General features: G+C 43.4%; 1 protein-coding gene across 1 annotated transcript in view; it reads right to left on the bottom strand.

Moving 5' to 3' along the window:
- Lrguk (leucine rich repeats and guanylate kinase domain containing) overlaps positions 1–17,349 on the bottom strand; it is a 114,600-nt gene that overhangs the window by 44,343 nt on the left and 52,908 nt on the right. Inside the window, exons 11-14 of the mRNA XM_005365801.3 lie at positions 15,975–16,094; positions 7,861–7,957; positions 3,840–3,953; positions 1,249–1,450 (exon numbers count right to left, since the gene is read on the bottom strand). Of these exons, the coding sequence (XP_005365858.1) occupies positions 1,249–1,450; positions 3,840–3,953; positions 7,861–7,957; positions 15,975–16,094 (533 nt within the window). The remainder of the gene's footprint in view (positions 1–1,248; positions 1,451–3,839; positions 3,954–7,860; positions 7,958–15,974; positions 16,095–17,349) is intronic.

Genomic DNA, 17,349 nt, shown 5'->3' with positions numbered 1-17,349 from the left:
TGTAGACCAGGCTGGTCTCGAACTCACAGAGATCCACCTGCCTCTGCCTCCCAAGTGCTGGGATTAAAGGCGTGCGCCACCACCGCCCGGCTAAGCCCCCCTTTTTAAATTACTGCATTTCTTTATTAGTTGAGGGGCTGCATGTAGCAGTCAGAGGACAAGTCACAGAAGTCAGTTTTCACTGGGCGGTGGTGGTGCACGCCTTTAATCCCAGCACGCCCCTTGGGAGGCAGAAGCAGTTCAAGGCCAGCATGGTCTGCAGAGTGAGTTCCAGGACAGCCAGGGCTACGTGGAGAAACCCTGTCTCAAACACGCCGCCCCTAAAAGCCAGTTCTCTCCTTCCACCACATGAGTCTGAGGGAGTGAACTGGTCTGGCAGCAGGTCGGAGCCATCCCACCGCTCCTAGGTATCTTCTCATCTATACACAGCATTTACCATCCCTTCACAGATGTATGAGACCGTATAATTAAAAACAGAAAGTTCCCTATTTCAATAATTTCTCTATCTTTCTCTCTTTGGCTTCTGTTCCAAATCTAGTAGCCTTTTTTATTTAATAATTTTTGTTTTGTTTTGTTTTGACCTGCTTTGCCTCCCAAGTGCTGGGAGTAAAGGCGTGCACCACCACTATCTGGCTTATATGATAAAATTTGAATCTACATAATTGCACACACTTATGAAACACAACACATATATACATGTGGGTAATTATCATATCCCTTACCTCAAACACTCATTATTTCTCTGTGGTGATAAAATTGGAAAATATCTGGGCTAAAAAAATAGCATGCTTTATTCTGAGGTAGTTTTTGAAAATGTTTTACTCAGATACTTTCAAATTTCCAATATTTTCAGTAGTTGTATTTCTTTGTATAAATAGATTATGATAAAAATTATGTGAGCTTCATATGCCTTTAGAAGCTTAAACATATATTTTAAATGAGATATTATCCATCTTTATTATCGCAGTGCCCCCAGGGGGAGGAATCTATATGGGCCCATTTTATACCAACTTTATTAGTCACAACTTCATGGACCAACACGATTCAACCTTCTGATGGAAACTGTGGGAGATGAGAGCTCACACGTTCTTACCCCCTTCTGCAGCTTTTTGCAGCTTCTAATTACAATAAATATCTGTTTCCTAAGACTTTTCTTTCCAGGACATAAATTGGAAGTGCAGTGATTATATACTTCAAACAAGAAAGCATATTAAAAAAATAAATAAAAATCTGCCGGGCATTACTGACCTGCATTAATCACTGCATCGAAATACCCTGGAAATTTCCGATTAATTTTAATGTAAAGGTCCACCCTGGAGACAGCAAAGTCAATTTCTGCTCGACTAAACAATCCCTTTCTCCGCAAGTATCCTTCATATTTTTCCTTGTCCATGGGCACCACCAAGATATAGCGAGGCTCGAAATAGGAATATTTCAAACTTCTTACGCCCTGGGAAAGAAGAGAAAAGGTGAGTAAGAAGCAGCTCCCCTCTGGGGACATCACTGTGGAAGGTGACAACTCAGAGGGCGCACACAGAATCACACCGAAGAACACATTTTGTCTGTAGGATCAGCTGCTATTTTCCTATCAATATTCCAAGGTTGGATTACTTTCCTTTCTTCATCAAATATTAAATTATGATAGGAACCACTACAATTCATTCCACCTGGTTGTCCTCAAGTTAATTGTTCTAATGAATATGGCTGTTAGAAAAGAAAATTGCCAGACATAAAATGGGGATATTCATGGCAGTACTGCCATGTTATTATCAAAAAGTAATTCAATTCCATATTTCAATAGGCATCTTGAAGCAATAGAAGATAGAGATCTTCCCAGGGATAAAGGCTCCCCTGGTACTCCTCTGCCATCCATCACTTTGATACCATTCTTGTTTCTAAGTCAGCAACTCAAAAAGGCATACATACATACGTACATACATACATACACGAGAGAGAGAGAGAGAGAGAGAGAGAGAGAGAGAGAGAGAGAGAGAGAGAGAGAGAGCGCTTCAGCACCATGATCAGACTACTATGGTCACAAACACAGTCCTTGAGCTTGGGGGAGTTGGGGACGGGGTTGCCAAACATGTCTTCTTTGTAGCAGTTAGACCTTGCTACCACTGTACTTGGCTGAGTTCAGAGACTCTCCTGATACCACCATAGCTACTGCTGTTGCTGCTAGAACTACCAAGGCTACCTTGCTTTTATGGTTTGTCAAAGTATTAGCCTCCCTTATCTAGGGCCAGAGCTTCTGCCTCCAACACTTCCTCCCATTGTAGATGCAAAACTTAAAGACTGGTTGGAATAACCGCCAACATCATTGTGGTTCCACATCTTCTAGCCTCTTTCTGGAGGGTAGAGACCAGAGTCAGCACAGCCTGCTACCAGATGGCCACAGGGTGATGTGGTATGGCCTGCAAACTGGGAGCTCTGGGCTGTGACTTCAGCTTCGTAGATCCTAAGGACTCTGCACACATCCCTCAAACTCTCTGGGCAGAAGTTTCCTCATTGGGTGACGTGGAAGAGTTGTTCCAAGTGGACTATGAAGTCCCTTCCATCTCAGTTCTAGCGTCATCGGTTTAACTCAAGTTCAAAATTTCTGCTTTAACGATTCAGTGGGAAGAAATACAGGCTGCTTTTAAAACAGTGTCTGAAAAAGTCGGTGACAAGGGCAGTCAGGGAAAAAAATACCTCAGCTGGGGAGAAGCAGGGAAACAAAACAGTTTATAGATTTGACCTCCTGGATATGAGGAGTGGTAAGCTCTCAGGAGGGAAAGAAAGGCAAGCAGGAGCTGTCACTCAGGAAACTGTTGCACTGGAAAAAGGTGGACACAATAAGACGGAGCGCTGCTTCGCTCAAACATGCATTAGTTTTTGTTTCCTCTGTCCAAGGCAGACATTTTTTTTTTAAAGAGTAAAGAAGACTTTTCTTAAAGGTACAGAACCAGTCAACTGCAAAAAGAATGGATAATGATACAGGAAGTTAAAGAGCTGACACAAGTATGCCCAGCTTCAATAAAGGTGGGGAACAGTTAACCAATACTAGATGCCAAAAGGGGCCACTGTCTCCTCCTCTGGCATTACAAAGGAAGACAAAGCTAACGTTCAGTCAACAGGAAAGAACCGCCTTGTGAAGTTTTGTTTTATGTTTGTTTTAATTAATTTATTTTGTCTGATCATAAGATTTCTATTGCTTAGTAAAAGTATTTTTTTAAAAAAAAAATCAGCCATCACTGAAGACCTGATTTGTTTGGCTGAGTTACATGTTCATTCTTCAGACAAGAGGATAGGAAATTCATGGGCTCAGAATTTTGAAAAAATGTCTATACATTCTAATTTGAGAAGGGAGACAAAAATCTGAAATCCGCAAGCCTAGCTTGCAGAAGTATAAAAACATTGCATCCAGTGAACAACCAGTGCCAAATGACAGCACCGCCCGCTCACCCTGCCCCTGTGAAGAATGAAGGAACAGAGTGACCACTCAGGCTGACACAGTCCCTAATGGAGGGGAGCCACCCACGCCTGTACCCACTCCATATAAATGAAGGCACGCTGCAACAGCAGAGGGATGCGTTAGTGAAGAAGAGACAGTAAGTCTTGAATGAAGCTATGACCTAAATGTCACTGGACTTTCATAGATCTTCCCTCCCACACTGACGATAAACTTAACACTTCATGCCTCTGTAGCATCTCTCTTGTGCCCAGCAATATGTTATCCAGATATTGTAGCCCCAACCTGACATGCCATACACACACACACACACACACACACACACACACACACACACACACACACACACACGAGCACAGGTACTCACAGCTCAATGAAGAATACTTACTTCTATTTCCATATGAATGCAGCTTGCTAGTCCATCTCTTGCAATACCTTCTACAGTGTCCCTATTTAATCCATAATTGTGGTTACCATAACTAAATGTTAGGATAAATTTCCCCTGGAATTAGAAAAATACAAAGATTTGCACATAGCAGGTGCTTTAATGCAATGGTAAAATCACTTGATGTCTTAACTTTCACCTAATTCCACACAAACTAAAGTGTTAGGAAGTACAGAACGTCACAACGGTAACAGGTAGTGGGACACCACCAAACTCTGATAGGGGCTACTCAGAATTCCTCCTGATGAAAATAAGGTTTATTGAAATAATCTATAGACAAAATGTCTGAGAAAAGTTATGGGTGGAAGCTTCTGGTAGGACAGACCATGATAATTGTTTACCTATTTCCTGCCAAATCCACACCACAAACCTTCACTGTCAAAAGAGTAAAACTGATGGCTTGTCCTGTCCCTTGTGGCTATGCCAGCATCCCAGGCTTCTCGAAAAGGACCCCGATCCTAAACTCCTTACATTTCAAGATAAGCCACGAGGAACAGGTAATCCTGAAGGCTGTGGGCATCCTAAAAGCTTGGAAAAGTAGACCCAGCCTGGTTTTCCTCCTAAAGACGACTTTTGATTGAAACTGCCCCAAATGTTAGTCAGCAGAATGGCTGTGCCCTGTAGTCATTTATCTCTAAATACCACCCTCTCTGTGTATTCTGGAGCCCCATTTCCTGTGACAGCTGCATTCCCTTGCAAAAGGAAAAGAGAAGAAAATGCAGGTAAAAATATACCCTTCAAATTGTGACTTTTCCTTTGACTATTTATTAAATCATTAGGCCTAATCGAAACTGGGGAGCTGGTGACAGCAGAAAGAATAAGAATGTGTGACCTTGGTAAGTGTGCCTTCTGAAACGCACGGCTTTAAAATAAATAACGTTCGGGGATGCATCCAACCCTGTTAAATGGCTGGTGCCTCATTAAAAATAGCAAACAGTCAGGAGTTAATACTGTCGTCATTAACAGCAACAGCAGCAGCAGCGGCAGCAGCATCGGAGCTTCTTGCTACCCTCCTGGCTCCAGATGTTCTGGAGATATGTAGAGACGACAGCCTGGCTGTGTGCCAGAGAGGGTTAGGCAGGAGACGCAGGGTGCCTTTTGAGGCTGGGTAGGTTTCTAGTAACTATGTGTGTTGGGGCCATTATAATCAAAGTTAAAAACCCAACAACATATGCCTTCAATCTTTTACTCTTTCGATGCCACAATCTCTTTCTTCTTTGGAAACAAATGTTCTGAGCCTTTCCCATACGTATGCGTGCATTTAAATATGTACACCTATGAATGGAGACAACGTGGCTATGGCTTATCTTTCATATGTTTGCTTATTTACCATGAGTGATGGTTAAGTTCGTGGGTCAACTTGGAGAATATTTAGGGGTGAGATTAACAATGACACTGGTGAACTTGGAAGAAGCAGACTGCCCTGAAGTGTGGGTGGACTGCACCCAGTCCCTCTAAGGTTTGTACAGAACAGAAGGTAAGCAAGCACCTTCACTGCTGGACCTTCTAAGTCTCCATGCTGCCCCCCCACACAGAAAGTTCTGGCTTGTCAATATCCACATCCATGTGATGATACATCTACCAGACCAATCTGCATGTGTGTGTATACTTATGAGTATATGTGTGTATATATACATATATATGTTGTGTGTATACGTGTGTGCATGTGAGTACGTATATATGTGAGTACACATATATATGTGTATATACATATATATGTGTATATACATATATGTGTATATACATATGTGTGTGTATAAGTGTATGTGTATATATACATACATAAACATATACACATAGACAAACATATATACACACATACACAGAGAGACTATTTACTAGTTCTGTTTCTCTGGAGAATTCTTAGTATTCTATTGTGAGCCCTGTTTGTATGTGTATGCATATCTGAATAATTTTTCAGATATATGTTTGTTTACTTCTTCTACAGGCCTCATAAACACTTTCTGGAAGCATGCATGGTTGGAAGAGACCTTGTATTGTGCATATAATATAAAAGATATCCCCTTCAACTGATTTGTTAAGCATTGAGATGATGTAGCTCCCCCAGCTCTGGCTGGTCACACTCCCTTCATTTCCTAGTGAGTGTGGGTTTCCTAGTTAAGCAGCAATGGCCACACAACCAAAGTCTCCAGCGGTTCCATTTCCACAGGAGAGGGAGTGCTTCTGTAGGGAAATGACTAAGCAAGGTTCCTCTAGAAAGGGCGGATGTAGCTATCTGTGGATGGGTAGGAGAATGGTCTGTGGGTTGGAGGAAGTGTTGGCTGAAAAGACGCGTGAACACGGGAGAGGGTGGAGGTTCATATGCTTTATCCAGCTAGCAGCTAGGTGTGGCTGCTCACGGTCGGCGTGTGTAGTGCCCAGGCCAGAGTGTCTATCACAAGAGCCTGGCTGTCTGGGTGGGTGGTGTGTGGAGGGGTGTTCCATGTGCAGGAGGCCTACAGTGTGGGCATGATCAGAAGGCTGACAATGTGTCCTGAATCTACAACTCTCTAGACTTAGCTCTCTTCATGCAACAGGACCACACTCTGAAGAAAAGGAGATTGGAGGTAAAACTCAAGTTGATGGAAATTACATCAAAGTAATACATGTTGGCAGAAAGAGGAAAAATGAGTTCTTCTCAAATACATGGGGATTTCTGTGGTGCACTAAACTGTAAAGCTAACTAGAGCCTAGAAGTGCGGTGATTTTGCAGGTTGATTTTGCTGAACCAGACTAACTTGACTACAGACCCAATAAGCTATGAACACCAGAGAGCAGGGGGTGCATCTGGAGAACAGAAAGACCAAACTCCCGGAGAAAATGCCCCACTAGAGCAGAAACTAACATTCATGGTGAGAGGGACAGGGCTTCCATCCTAAGGAGGAAATACTTCTCAGTACTGTGAAGGCAAATCTCAAATCTCTTTTAAAGGCGTTTAGAAGTATAAAGTTTTAGGCCAGGCGGTGGTAGCGCATGCCTTTAATGCCAGCACTTGGGAAGCAGAGACAGGCGGATCTCTGTGAGTTCGAGGTCAGCCTGGTCTACAAGAGCTAGTTCCAGGACAGGCTCCAAAGCAACACAGAGAAACCCTGCCTCAAAAAAAAAAAAAAAAGTAAAGAGAAAAAATAAAGAAATATGAAGTTTCAGAAAACTCTTAATAAACCAAGACAGTTCTATGAGAAGGCGTCTGATGTCCAAGACATTCATTTGACAGAGCTGCAGGGAGAGCAGCCTGGGGATTACAGAACTTGTTCACTTGCACTTCTGTGAGGACAAGATGACCCCTGAGAAGACACACCACAGAGGAGTTGGTTGTTCAAAACTCAGCTAATGTAATTGTACTGCCCAAGCCTAGATGCCCCCTGATAATGTGCACACTGGAGGCTTAGCCAGATCCGTTGTTTTAGGGTACAGACAGACAGAGAAGGGAGGAAGAAGAAAAAAGAGGGTGAGGAGAGATAGCTGACCGTTCGTGGCACAAAGAAAAACTGGTCTTCAGTAAGCTTCATAAGAGAATGAAGCGGGGCATGCTTCACTTGGTGACAGAAGGAAGGACACCGTGGTGGAAGCAAAAGTAAGGTTCGTGTGAAGAAAAAGCAAGAGGCACAGAGTTGCTACGAGTTTGGCGCCCAGAGATGCCCTTTAAGGGCAATGCAGTCAGGGCAGGTACGTGCTGCGTTCGTGTATACTTAACAACTGGTGAAACACATTCTCTGTGTGGGTTCCCTTCCGTGTAAAAGGAAAGAAGAAATGTTGTTTAAGAAAATGCATGTAAAGCCAAGGGGATTTGCACCACCCTCCAGATGAGCCCAACAGGGTGTAGAAAACTTTCAAACTGAACCAGATTTCCAAAGTGCACAGCGTTTCATCTTTATCTTTTTAGAAATCACAGCCTTCTCGTATTTCTGACAAAGAACATGTATCTCTTCTCTGATAAAAAGAAAATAGCAGGAAGCAGCCTTACCATGTTGAGCATTTCATCAAAAACTTCTTGAGAGATGAAGTGATAATCAACTCGATCCCCTTCACCAAAGTACGGCGGTCGTGTGGTGTGGCAGGCCCTGAAGTCACAGAAACAGAGCGCCAGCCATTCTTAGGGACTTGGAAGTCATAGTGGAAACGCTTTCATCGTGAAGGGTGTTTAAGAAATGAAACTGACCCACAGATCATAAATCATAAAGTAATGTAATTGTGAAAACAGTGTCTTAGAAGTAAGTGTTAGGCTGTAGTTAATCACAAGCATCTATGTGGATTATACAAGTTTTGGCTCATCAATATCCAATTTTTACTTACCTAGTTATCGCTTTTTGGAACACCCCCTCTGCCGCCACATGAGAACAGTTTAAGAAGTATCACAGTATTGATTGTTCACCCAGCTGCTTCCACATTCTCTTGATGCATGAGCATCTCCTGCCAGCTCCTCTCCTCTCTCTCCACAAGGCCAGTTGGTTGTCAGGACTAGGTTTAAGTGTCAACCTCCCTATGTCCTCTGGTATAGTATGCAGGTCTTCATACCCCCACAGCCTCAGCCAACACCCCTGCATTCCCAACTGCTTGTCATGGCCCATCTCCCCCTCCGCATCAGGGCAGAAACACCTCATTCTCCCTGGACTATGGCTTTGTACTAGAATTAGACATGAGCCTCTATAGGAACACACAGTTCAAGTAGTGAATGAATTCTTAACCAGAGAGGCCTTGTCTATCCACTGTCTTGATATAGCATCCCTAAGCACACATATATACATACATATGCATATATACACATAGATATACATACACACATACATATACATACATGTATATATACACAAATACACACACACATACATACACATACACACACATACACACACACACACACACACACACACACACACACACACACACACGCACCCTTACACTGAAACTTACTTTAATAGTTCTTCCTGTCTTCCCAGCACATTATGCAGCTGGAATACCTTGGTCCCCTACTTTGTCACTGCATTACCAACACCTAGAGCAGAGCAGGCATTCACTGAATTGATTGTGACATCAAGGGAAAGTAAAAAGTGTGAAGTGGTAACAGCCCACCATTATAAAGCTGACAACCAATGTGACCTGTCCAAGGTCACCCTGTAGGATGGTGCTGGCTCCAGAAAAACAAAACATAAAGTTCTCAATGCCCCAGACTCTTGATCTCATATCTTTCGGTTGTGGGGTATTATTTTAACTGTGTAAAGACGTGTTACATTTGTTTATGCTGCAGAATATTCCTTTAACCATGTAGAGATGTGTTACATTTGTTTATGCCACATTAGTTTAGTGATGGAAGGATGTGTTGCATCTGTTTCACCTTCCCTGCAGAAGGCACCTGATTCTAACAAAAAGCTGAAAGGCTAATGAGAAAGGGTAACTGACGCTGGCAGGCAGACAGAATAAGCAGGAGAACTCTAGGCACAAGAAGGAGAGAGAGGAAGATGCCAGGGGCAAGCCACAGACTAAGAAGGAAAGACAGACATATAGAATAAAGAAAGGAAAGAAACCCAGAGGCAAAAAATGTAAAAGAAAAACAGGTTAATTTAAATTAGAAAAGCTGGCTAGAAAAAAGCTAAACGAAGGCCAGCCATTTGTAACTAAGAATAAGTCTCCATGTCTTTATTTGGGAGCTGGGTAGAGGCCCCCAAAAGAGAAAAAAAACCAATGACAGCCTTCTGATTTCCCAGTTTTAAGTTCTGGTAATAAAAGAGAATTTTAGATTATCTAATAGTGCTAAAATAGGAAATGAGAATTGACAGATGCTTGACATGCTAAATCATTTACCAAAAAGAAGAAAAAAACCACTGAGTAGATATTATTTCTTATTTTACAGATGACAAGCTGAACACGGTGATTTACGTGGAACTAAGCAGACATGCCAGGATGACTCTAGCCAACTTCTGTAACAACACACCAGTTAGGAGGGTCAGGTGGAGCCTCCAAAACCTCCACATTACGAAGTCAAAAACGCAGATTTAAAATTCATAGGATGGCTCTCTTTATATTATAATCAAGAATTAACCGTAACAGGAAAATTTCAGGTCTCAATGTTACATTTACACTGTAGACGCCAGAAAGAGAGAACAGTTAAAACATGGTGACATTTGTTTTGTTGTTGGAACACACTGGCATTTCTCCCCATGCCTGGGCAGAGCCCTGGGTCCCTCTGTCTATTGGTGTCCCTGACAGTTGGAGGAGATAAAGATGTGGCCTGGCATCCCTGGCTGGACACTCTCAGCAATGTCTTTACCCGCTACACTGAATTTACATTTCCCAACAAAGGGATTGAGTGGCGGGAGTTGGGAAGAATTTCTGAAAAGAGACAAAGAAGCAAGTTGAAGCAAGTGGGCAGGTAAACAAAGAGATGGCTCCATTCGTGTGGAGAAAGGGGGCGACTGGTGACAGCTGTGGGACCTTCTACTACCTGCCGGCTTTTCAATCTGTCATCCAGTTTTACACACAGAAACCTCCACTGTGTGTGCCGCCTGATTATGAACGTGCAGCAAAGGAAATACTTCACGGTAAAAAGCAATGTTCTCAAGTTCGCTTAGGAAAACCAGCACCAAGTTTAACGGAAATGGGTTTCTTCGGCCCCTCCTCTTCAGCATCGACCCCCTCCTTTGCATATTTCTGTGATTCTATTACCTGCTAATTAATTTACTGGTGAAATCATGATACGTGATTTTATCACAACTTATAATGGGAGCCACACTCCTTGTTAGTTTCTCTTAACCACAAAAAGACAAAGTTAGGGACTCCATGTCTGGTGATAAAGGACTAGGGGGGCTTCGGCATTCCAGAGAGAACTCTCACCGAAGCTCCTAACACACCACACCTGTGCAAAGGTCACCGTCAGGAAGGAAAGGAATTTGGATGGCCGTTCCTAATCATGGCATTCCAAAGCATCTAGGACAAGGTGACAGGAAGAAAAGATGTCTGAGGACAAAGAGTGGGCAGGTGGTTGAGTGTGACTCGGAGACAGACTTAGAAGCTCAGTTCTCGACTGGAGTGCCTCAGGAAACGGTGATCAGGACAGCTAGTCCCATGCTGATGTTCAGGCAGAGCTTGGCCGTGCACCCACGATTCACGCGTGTGATCATATGACACGTGGCTAGGGTTTCTCTCAATGTGTAGCCATGAAAGCTGGAGTGACAATAAAGATGGAGGGAAGAATAAAGTTGGTCTTTAAGGATGCTTCAGATCACGTGACTGGCCTTAAAACTGGAAGATAGTCTCGTTTGGTGGGGTCTCCTTCATCCAATGCTTTTCCAGGAAGTCCTTGGCTTGTACGGTAATATGAAGTTAGAAATAGACAGCCAGGTGGCTGTGGCACACACCTTTAATCCTAGCAGTAGGGAAGCATAGGAAGGCAGATCCTTAAGTTTGAGGCTGTCCTGGTCTGCATAGTGAGTTCCAGGATAGCCAAGGCTACACTGAGAAACCCTGTATTAAAAATAAATAAATAGCCGGGCGGTGGTGGCGCACGCCTTTAATCCCAGCACTAGGGAGGCAGAGGCAGGAGGATCTCTGTGAGTTCGAGACCAGCCTGGTCTACAAGAGCTAGTTCCAGGACAGGCTCCAAAACCACAGAGAAACCCTGTCTCGAAAAACCAAAAAAAAAAAAAATAAATAAATAAATAAATAAATAATAAAATAAAAATAAAGAAATAGACTTTGAAAGCAGTGCACTTTTATCTCTCGATCACTAGTAACTAACACAGGTAAAGAAAGAAATCTGACTGATTTCTAAGCCAAGAAGAAATAGTAAAAATCAGGGCATAATAACAATAGATTGTAACACACAGCCCCACCACTGTTCACTATACAGCAGAATTATGTTCTTTATTCATATCTCTGTACATGCAACCTAGCATGTGAGAATGCCACTGAACATTTTGATCTTGGCGAATGCCATTTTTTTTTTTTTTTTGGTTTTTCGAGACAGGGTTTCTCTGTGGTTTTGGAGCCTGTCCTGGAACTAGCTCTTGTAGACCAGGCTGGTCTCGAACTCACAGAGATCCACCTGCCTCTACCTCCCGAGTGCTGGGATTAAAGGCGTGCATCACCACCGCCCGGCTGATTAATGCCATTTTTAAAAGGAAAAAAAAAACAAAGAAAATAAAAAGAGGGAAAGAAAAGGGCCAAACAAATAGCCAGGAAAATGTTGCCCAATAAGATTGTATCCATGCCTTCTTTCATTTAAATAAAATCCACAGTCTATGCGGGATAACGAACATATAAAAATCAGCTCTAACTGAGAGCAGTGGGTTGTCCCTTGAGATGTTTCTCTATAGTTTTAATCAGAAAGTGGCTTCATATAATGACAGAACTATCTTAGTTTTCTAGATGGATGAAATCCCGAGCTATCCAAGGTCTGTCTTTGTCATCTCTGTCTTGGGTGGAATTCTTAGAAGGATTTGCCACTGACCATGCCTGGCTATCTGTCTCCAGGAGGATGCTGAGGCACAGTGAGTGGACCACTTCTGAGCCTCTGAGGGAGGGAGACAAGAGAAAAGGTGGTAGGAGCTGTCAGTGGGTAGCATCTTGACACTCATCACTTTCAGTCAGAAGAACCACAGTGGCACCACCAAGCATGGCTGCTGCGGGACTCCCCTCTGTATGCTGTGAATACGTTTTATTACCACTGGTTAATAAAGAAGCTGCTTTGGCCTATGGCAGAACAGAATAAGGCTAGATGGGAAATTCAAACAGAGATATAGAGAAAAAGAAGGCAGAGTCAGGAAATTCCAATGTATCTGCCAAAGGAGAGGGATGCCAGAACCATACCGGTAGACCACAGCCTGATGATATACAGATTAATAGACATGGGCTAATTTAAGATGTAAGAGCTAGCTAGGAAACGCCTAAGCTACTGAGCCAAACAGTGTTGTAATTAATATAGTTTCTGTGTGATTATTCGGGTCTGGGCAGCTGGGAGATGAACATGCACTTTCTGCTTACACACGGCGTTCGTTCTGAGGGGCTTGCTTTGCCACCTCACACCTGCACAAGGATACCACACAGTCTGTGATCTAAGGCAGAGGGGCTCCTCACCAGAGCATACACCACACAGAGGAAAGGACCTCAGCCGTCTTTCTCGTATCATCACGGACTAGAACATTGGAGGAACTCAGTACTTGATGAATGAGTTCATCCATCCATCCATTTCTCCACAGATCCATCAGGAAAGTCATCTATGCTTCCTGTCACTGCAACTTCAACTAAATTTGCATACACGGCCATTAACCTGGCTGTCCATTTGTCCAATCAGTCTGTCAGTCATTTAAAAAATATTCATTACACATGTAATAAGCACTTGGGCATATGTTAGACAGCGGGAGCTCATTGGTGAACAAGGCAGATGTGGTCACTCCTCTGCCTGGCTTAGACAAGCCAGGGAAAAAGACACTACGTGAACCAATCGAATCAGGATGGCTAAGCATTTTAATAAGGGACATATAGGATTGGGTGGGGATGAGGAACTGAACCAGATAAGAACATGCAAGCAGATTGAATTAGAATTATAAATGTTGATTGTATGTCAATAAGTATTTCTAAAACATATCAGGCCAAACACACATTGGCAAGAGCATATCACCAGTAAATAAAGAGGACCAGGCCACCACTACAGACACGACAACAGTAAGTGAAAGCCCTGGCTCCCTAGGTCGCTTTGGTTTGCTAAAAGGTTCCAAATTTATGCCCCGGCACAATGGTCAGCATACACCCTACTGCCCTCGCTTGACCTTCTACTCGCTGCGCTCAGCTTATCTCTGAAAGCAGGCTGGGTGTCCCCGCGTGAACGGAACAGCACACTAAGCTTTTTAATGCTAGTACTAACTTTTTAGTTTATTTTTGTTACTTTGTGATATTTATATTCTATAGTATTTGTGTCTAGAAATGTCCAAATGTGTGTTGCAATTTTAAGTATCTACATAAATGGGCCTTTTAAAGATGCCATTTGCATTGTTTGACACATACAGCTTCGGGGGGGGGGACTTTTTCAGTAACAGCATTAGAAACTAATTTTTCTTACTGGCCTATACAGCTTTGTACTTACATCTTCAACTCACTGGCAGATACCACTAATCCCAAAGCAGTTCCTTTGCCACATGTAAAGACCAAAGAGGAAACAGGTCAGACAGTTCCATTCTAAATGTGACTTCTATAAACTTCTAAAACACCTGTAAGTCAGGTGGCCTGGTTTCCTCAGATGTGTGTATGTATATATCTAAGATATATACATCAAAGAGGAAACAGTTCAGACAGTTCCATCTAAATGTGACTTCTATAAACTTCTAAAACACCTGTAAGTCAGGTGGCCTGGTTTTCTCAGATATGTATGTATATATCTTAGATGTCCGACAGGCTGGTTTTCTCAGATATGTGTATGTATGTATGTATGTATGTATGTATGTATGTATGTGTATACACACACACACACACACACACACACACACACACCTGTGTTGTCTGGAGAGGAGACAACAAGGCCAGCTGGGGGAAGGCTGTCCCTGGAAGACAGCCCAGCAGGTAACGGTAACAGCACCCTGTCAAAGTGCATGTGTTGTCTAGCAAGTCCCTTCCAAACTGTTAACAGTCCATACTGGAAGGAAGCTCAAAAGACTCATGGAGTTCTGAAAGGATGTGCCTCAAGACTCAGGAAGTAAGTCCCAGGAAGTTCCAGACATGAGATTCATAAACAGTTGTTAGGGAATATTACTTTTGGGTGTGTGACTTTTGTTTACGCTGCATGTGTTTAACTCTGTGAAGCTGTGTTACTGTGCCTGTCTAAAATGCCTGATAGTCCTAATAAAGAGATAAACAGCCAATAGTGAGGCAAGAATAGGCGGGGCTGGCGGGCAGAGTATAAATAGGAGAAATGAGGTGAGCAAGGAGCAAAGGAGAGAAAAGGGGGGGGGCACCAGGGGCCAGCCACCCAGCTACACAGCAAGCCACGGAGAGAGAAGCAAAGAAAGGTGTACAGAAATAGAGAAAAATAAAAGCCCAGAGGCAAAAAGTAGTCGGGTTAACTTAGGTTAAGGAAAATTGGCAAGAAACAAGTCAAGCTAAGCTCGGGCATTCATAACTAAGAATAAGGCTCTGTGTGTGATTTATTTGGGGGCTCAAAAAACCAAAAGAGTGAAACATCCTACTACAAGCAGTGCTTCCGTCCCCCACCCCACTGCCATACCCACCCCTGCTCCCCGACACCTCCATTTCTCTGAGGTTATATATATTCAGGAAGGCCTGCTGAGGGCTCGCTGAGGAGCCTGGAAGTGGTGTAGTTAGCAGAGGGTCCCGCCTATGCGGAGATGGACGCAGAGATGGTGAAGGAACCGCCTTTGGGTCTCCACACTACTGTAAGTGACCCCAGTAAACTCATTGGTTCAATAAATAGGTCTCCAGGAGACTCACTACTTTGGTCACACAACAGCAAGATAGTAGAGGGACACTTCCTTCCAACACCATTGCGCTCGGTTAAAGCGACCAGTATTTTCAGGTCTTGGAGAACGATCTGAGTTGGCATAACTTAAACATTAGAAGGATTACATATAGAACCCTGTGTAGATTACAGTCTGATTAATGACAAAGAGGCTAAAAGACCTTGCATGGGGAAGGTGTATCAAGGACCAAGTGTGCCCTGCTTGTCTACGTGTTTGGTCACTGAGATCTATTTACTACTGGTCTCACCAAAGACAAAATCTTGTTTCTTTTCACTAATTCGTAAGTTCTGCAACTGGAATATATGCTAATAATCATCTCTACTATATCATTTAGGATGGTGGGAGAAACAAGATTCCACATCGTGCAAGACCAAGTAATTGTACCAATCCAATTGTAGCAATATGGCGGCTGGGACATCCGAGGACTTGTCATACACCTACTTCACTTACTTATCACTTCTAGCTTTTAAGTATAACTTAAATAAATTGTGCTTCCATCTAAGAATTTGCTTAAAGCAGACAGAATTATCAACATCTGAGAACATTATAAAGAAACTATTGCTGCCCTCAGCAAGGCAGGAGACTCTCCCATACTTACATGCAACGGAAAACTTACCCGTATCTGAAGTAAGTATTAAACTGTCTGCAGAGGCGGTGGGCGAGTTCTCGTTTCCCACACGCTGCAGGACCAGTTAGGATCAGCATGGGGTAAGGGGCATCCAGACTAGGCAGAGTGCTGCAACAAGAGCCCGCAGAGACATTAGCTGCCTGCAGGGGCGGGGTTTCTAACTCACAGTCAGAACTGACAAGCGCTCGCTGAATATAGACAAGCAGACGGATGGTCCCACCCTCTGGAACGAGATTGTAATATATCAAAAATAACACTAGGGCTGGAGAGACAGACCAGAAGTTAAGAGAACTTACGTGCCCTTCCAAGAAGACCCAGGTTGGGTTTCCAGCACCCACATGTAGCAGCTCATAACTCCAGTTCTAGGGGAATCTGATACCCTCCTCTGGCCTTCACAGGCACCTCTCCCCAACACACACACACACACACACACACACACACACACACTATGCACATATATACACTCAGGCACACACACACATATACAACATAAAACAAAATATAACTTTCATTCAAAGGATAGATAAGGTAAATACAAATTTCCCTCAATTTCCTTTACCAAGCTTTTCTAAAGGAGAAATATGGTAGGACACATTAGCTCCTGGTTGCTAATTCCCTCCTCCCGGAATTTACCATTGAGCACAGTGAGGGAATTCTGAGGTCAGTGTTTAGCATCCCTATCCCCCGCCTTAGAACACAGGCATGCAAAGCAGGCTTCGGCATAACAGTGAAGTCACACCAGAGTGCTCACCACATGCCAGGCAGTGTGCTAGACTCCTACACACCCTCAGGTAAATAGCGCAGCGCTAAGGAGGCTGTTTCTATTAATCCTCACTTAACCCAAGCTGGAGTAAAGGAAGGCAGACTGACATGCTCAAAGGAAAAGGAAGGGCTGGCATGTGACTCTAGACTGGAAGACCAGAATAAAGAATGAAATTATTGCCTGGCAGAGTAGCACAGTCCCTTCATCCCAGCACCGGGGAGACGGAGGTAGGAAAGGCTCTTTGAGCTGAAGGCCAGCTTGTTCTACAGGGTGTGTTTCAGGACAGCCAGAGTTACGTAGAGAGACCCCGACCTTAAACAGGAATGGATTTATCAACATGGTGTCCTGCATCACACACTGTGCCAATGCTTTGCACACTCTTTATGAGATAAACCGTAGAAACAGAATGAAATGTTTGATTGCATAGCTGAGCTGTGGGTTCAGGGAAGAGTCTATGACGTCCAGGAAACCGCATGGGTTTCTAATCTCCGTGGATAACCATAAAAATGGGGGAAGCTTAAACACAAGCGCCCACGGAGAACACACGCCACAGAAGGAGGTAAGAGTCTCCAGCGCCCACGGAGAACACACGCCACAGAA

This window comes from Microtus ochrogaster, unplaced genomic scaffold, assembly GCF_000317375.1.
Source record: "Microtus ochrogaster isolate Prairie Vole_2 unplaced genomic scaffold, MicOch1.0 UNK4, whole genome shotgun sequence".
Lineage (NCBI taxonomy): Eukaryota > Metazoa > Chordata > Mammalia > Rodentia > Cricetidae > Microtus > Microtus ochrogaster.
The sequence above is the reverse complement of the archived record's forward strand: the minus strand, read 5'-3'. Positions and strand labels throughout refer to the sequence as shown.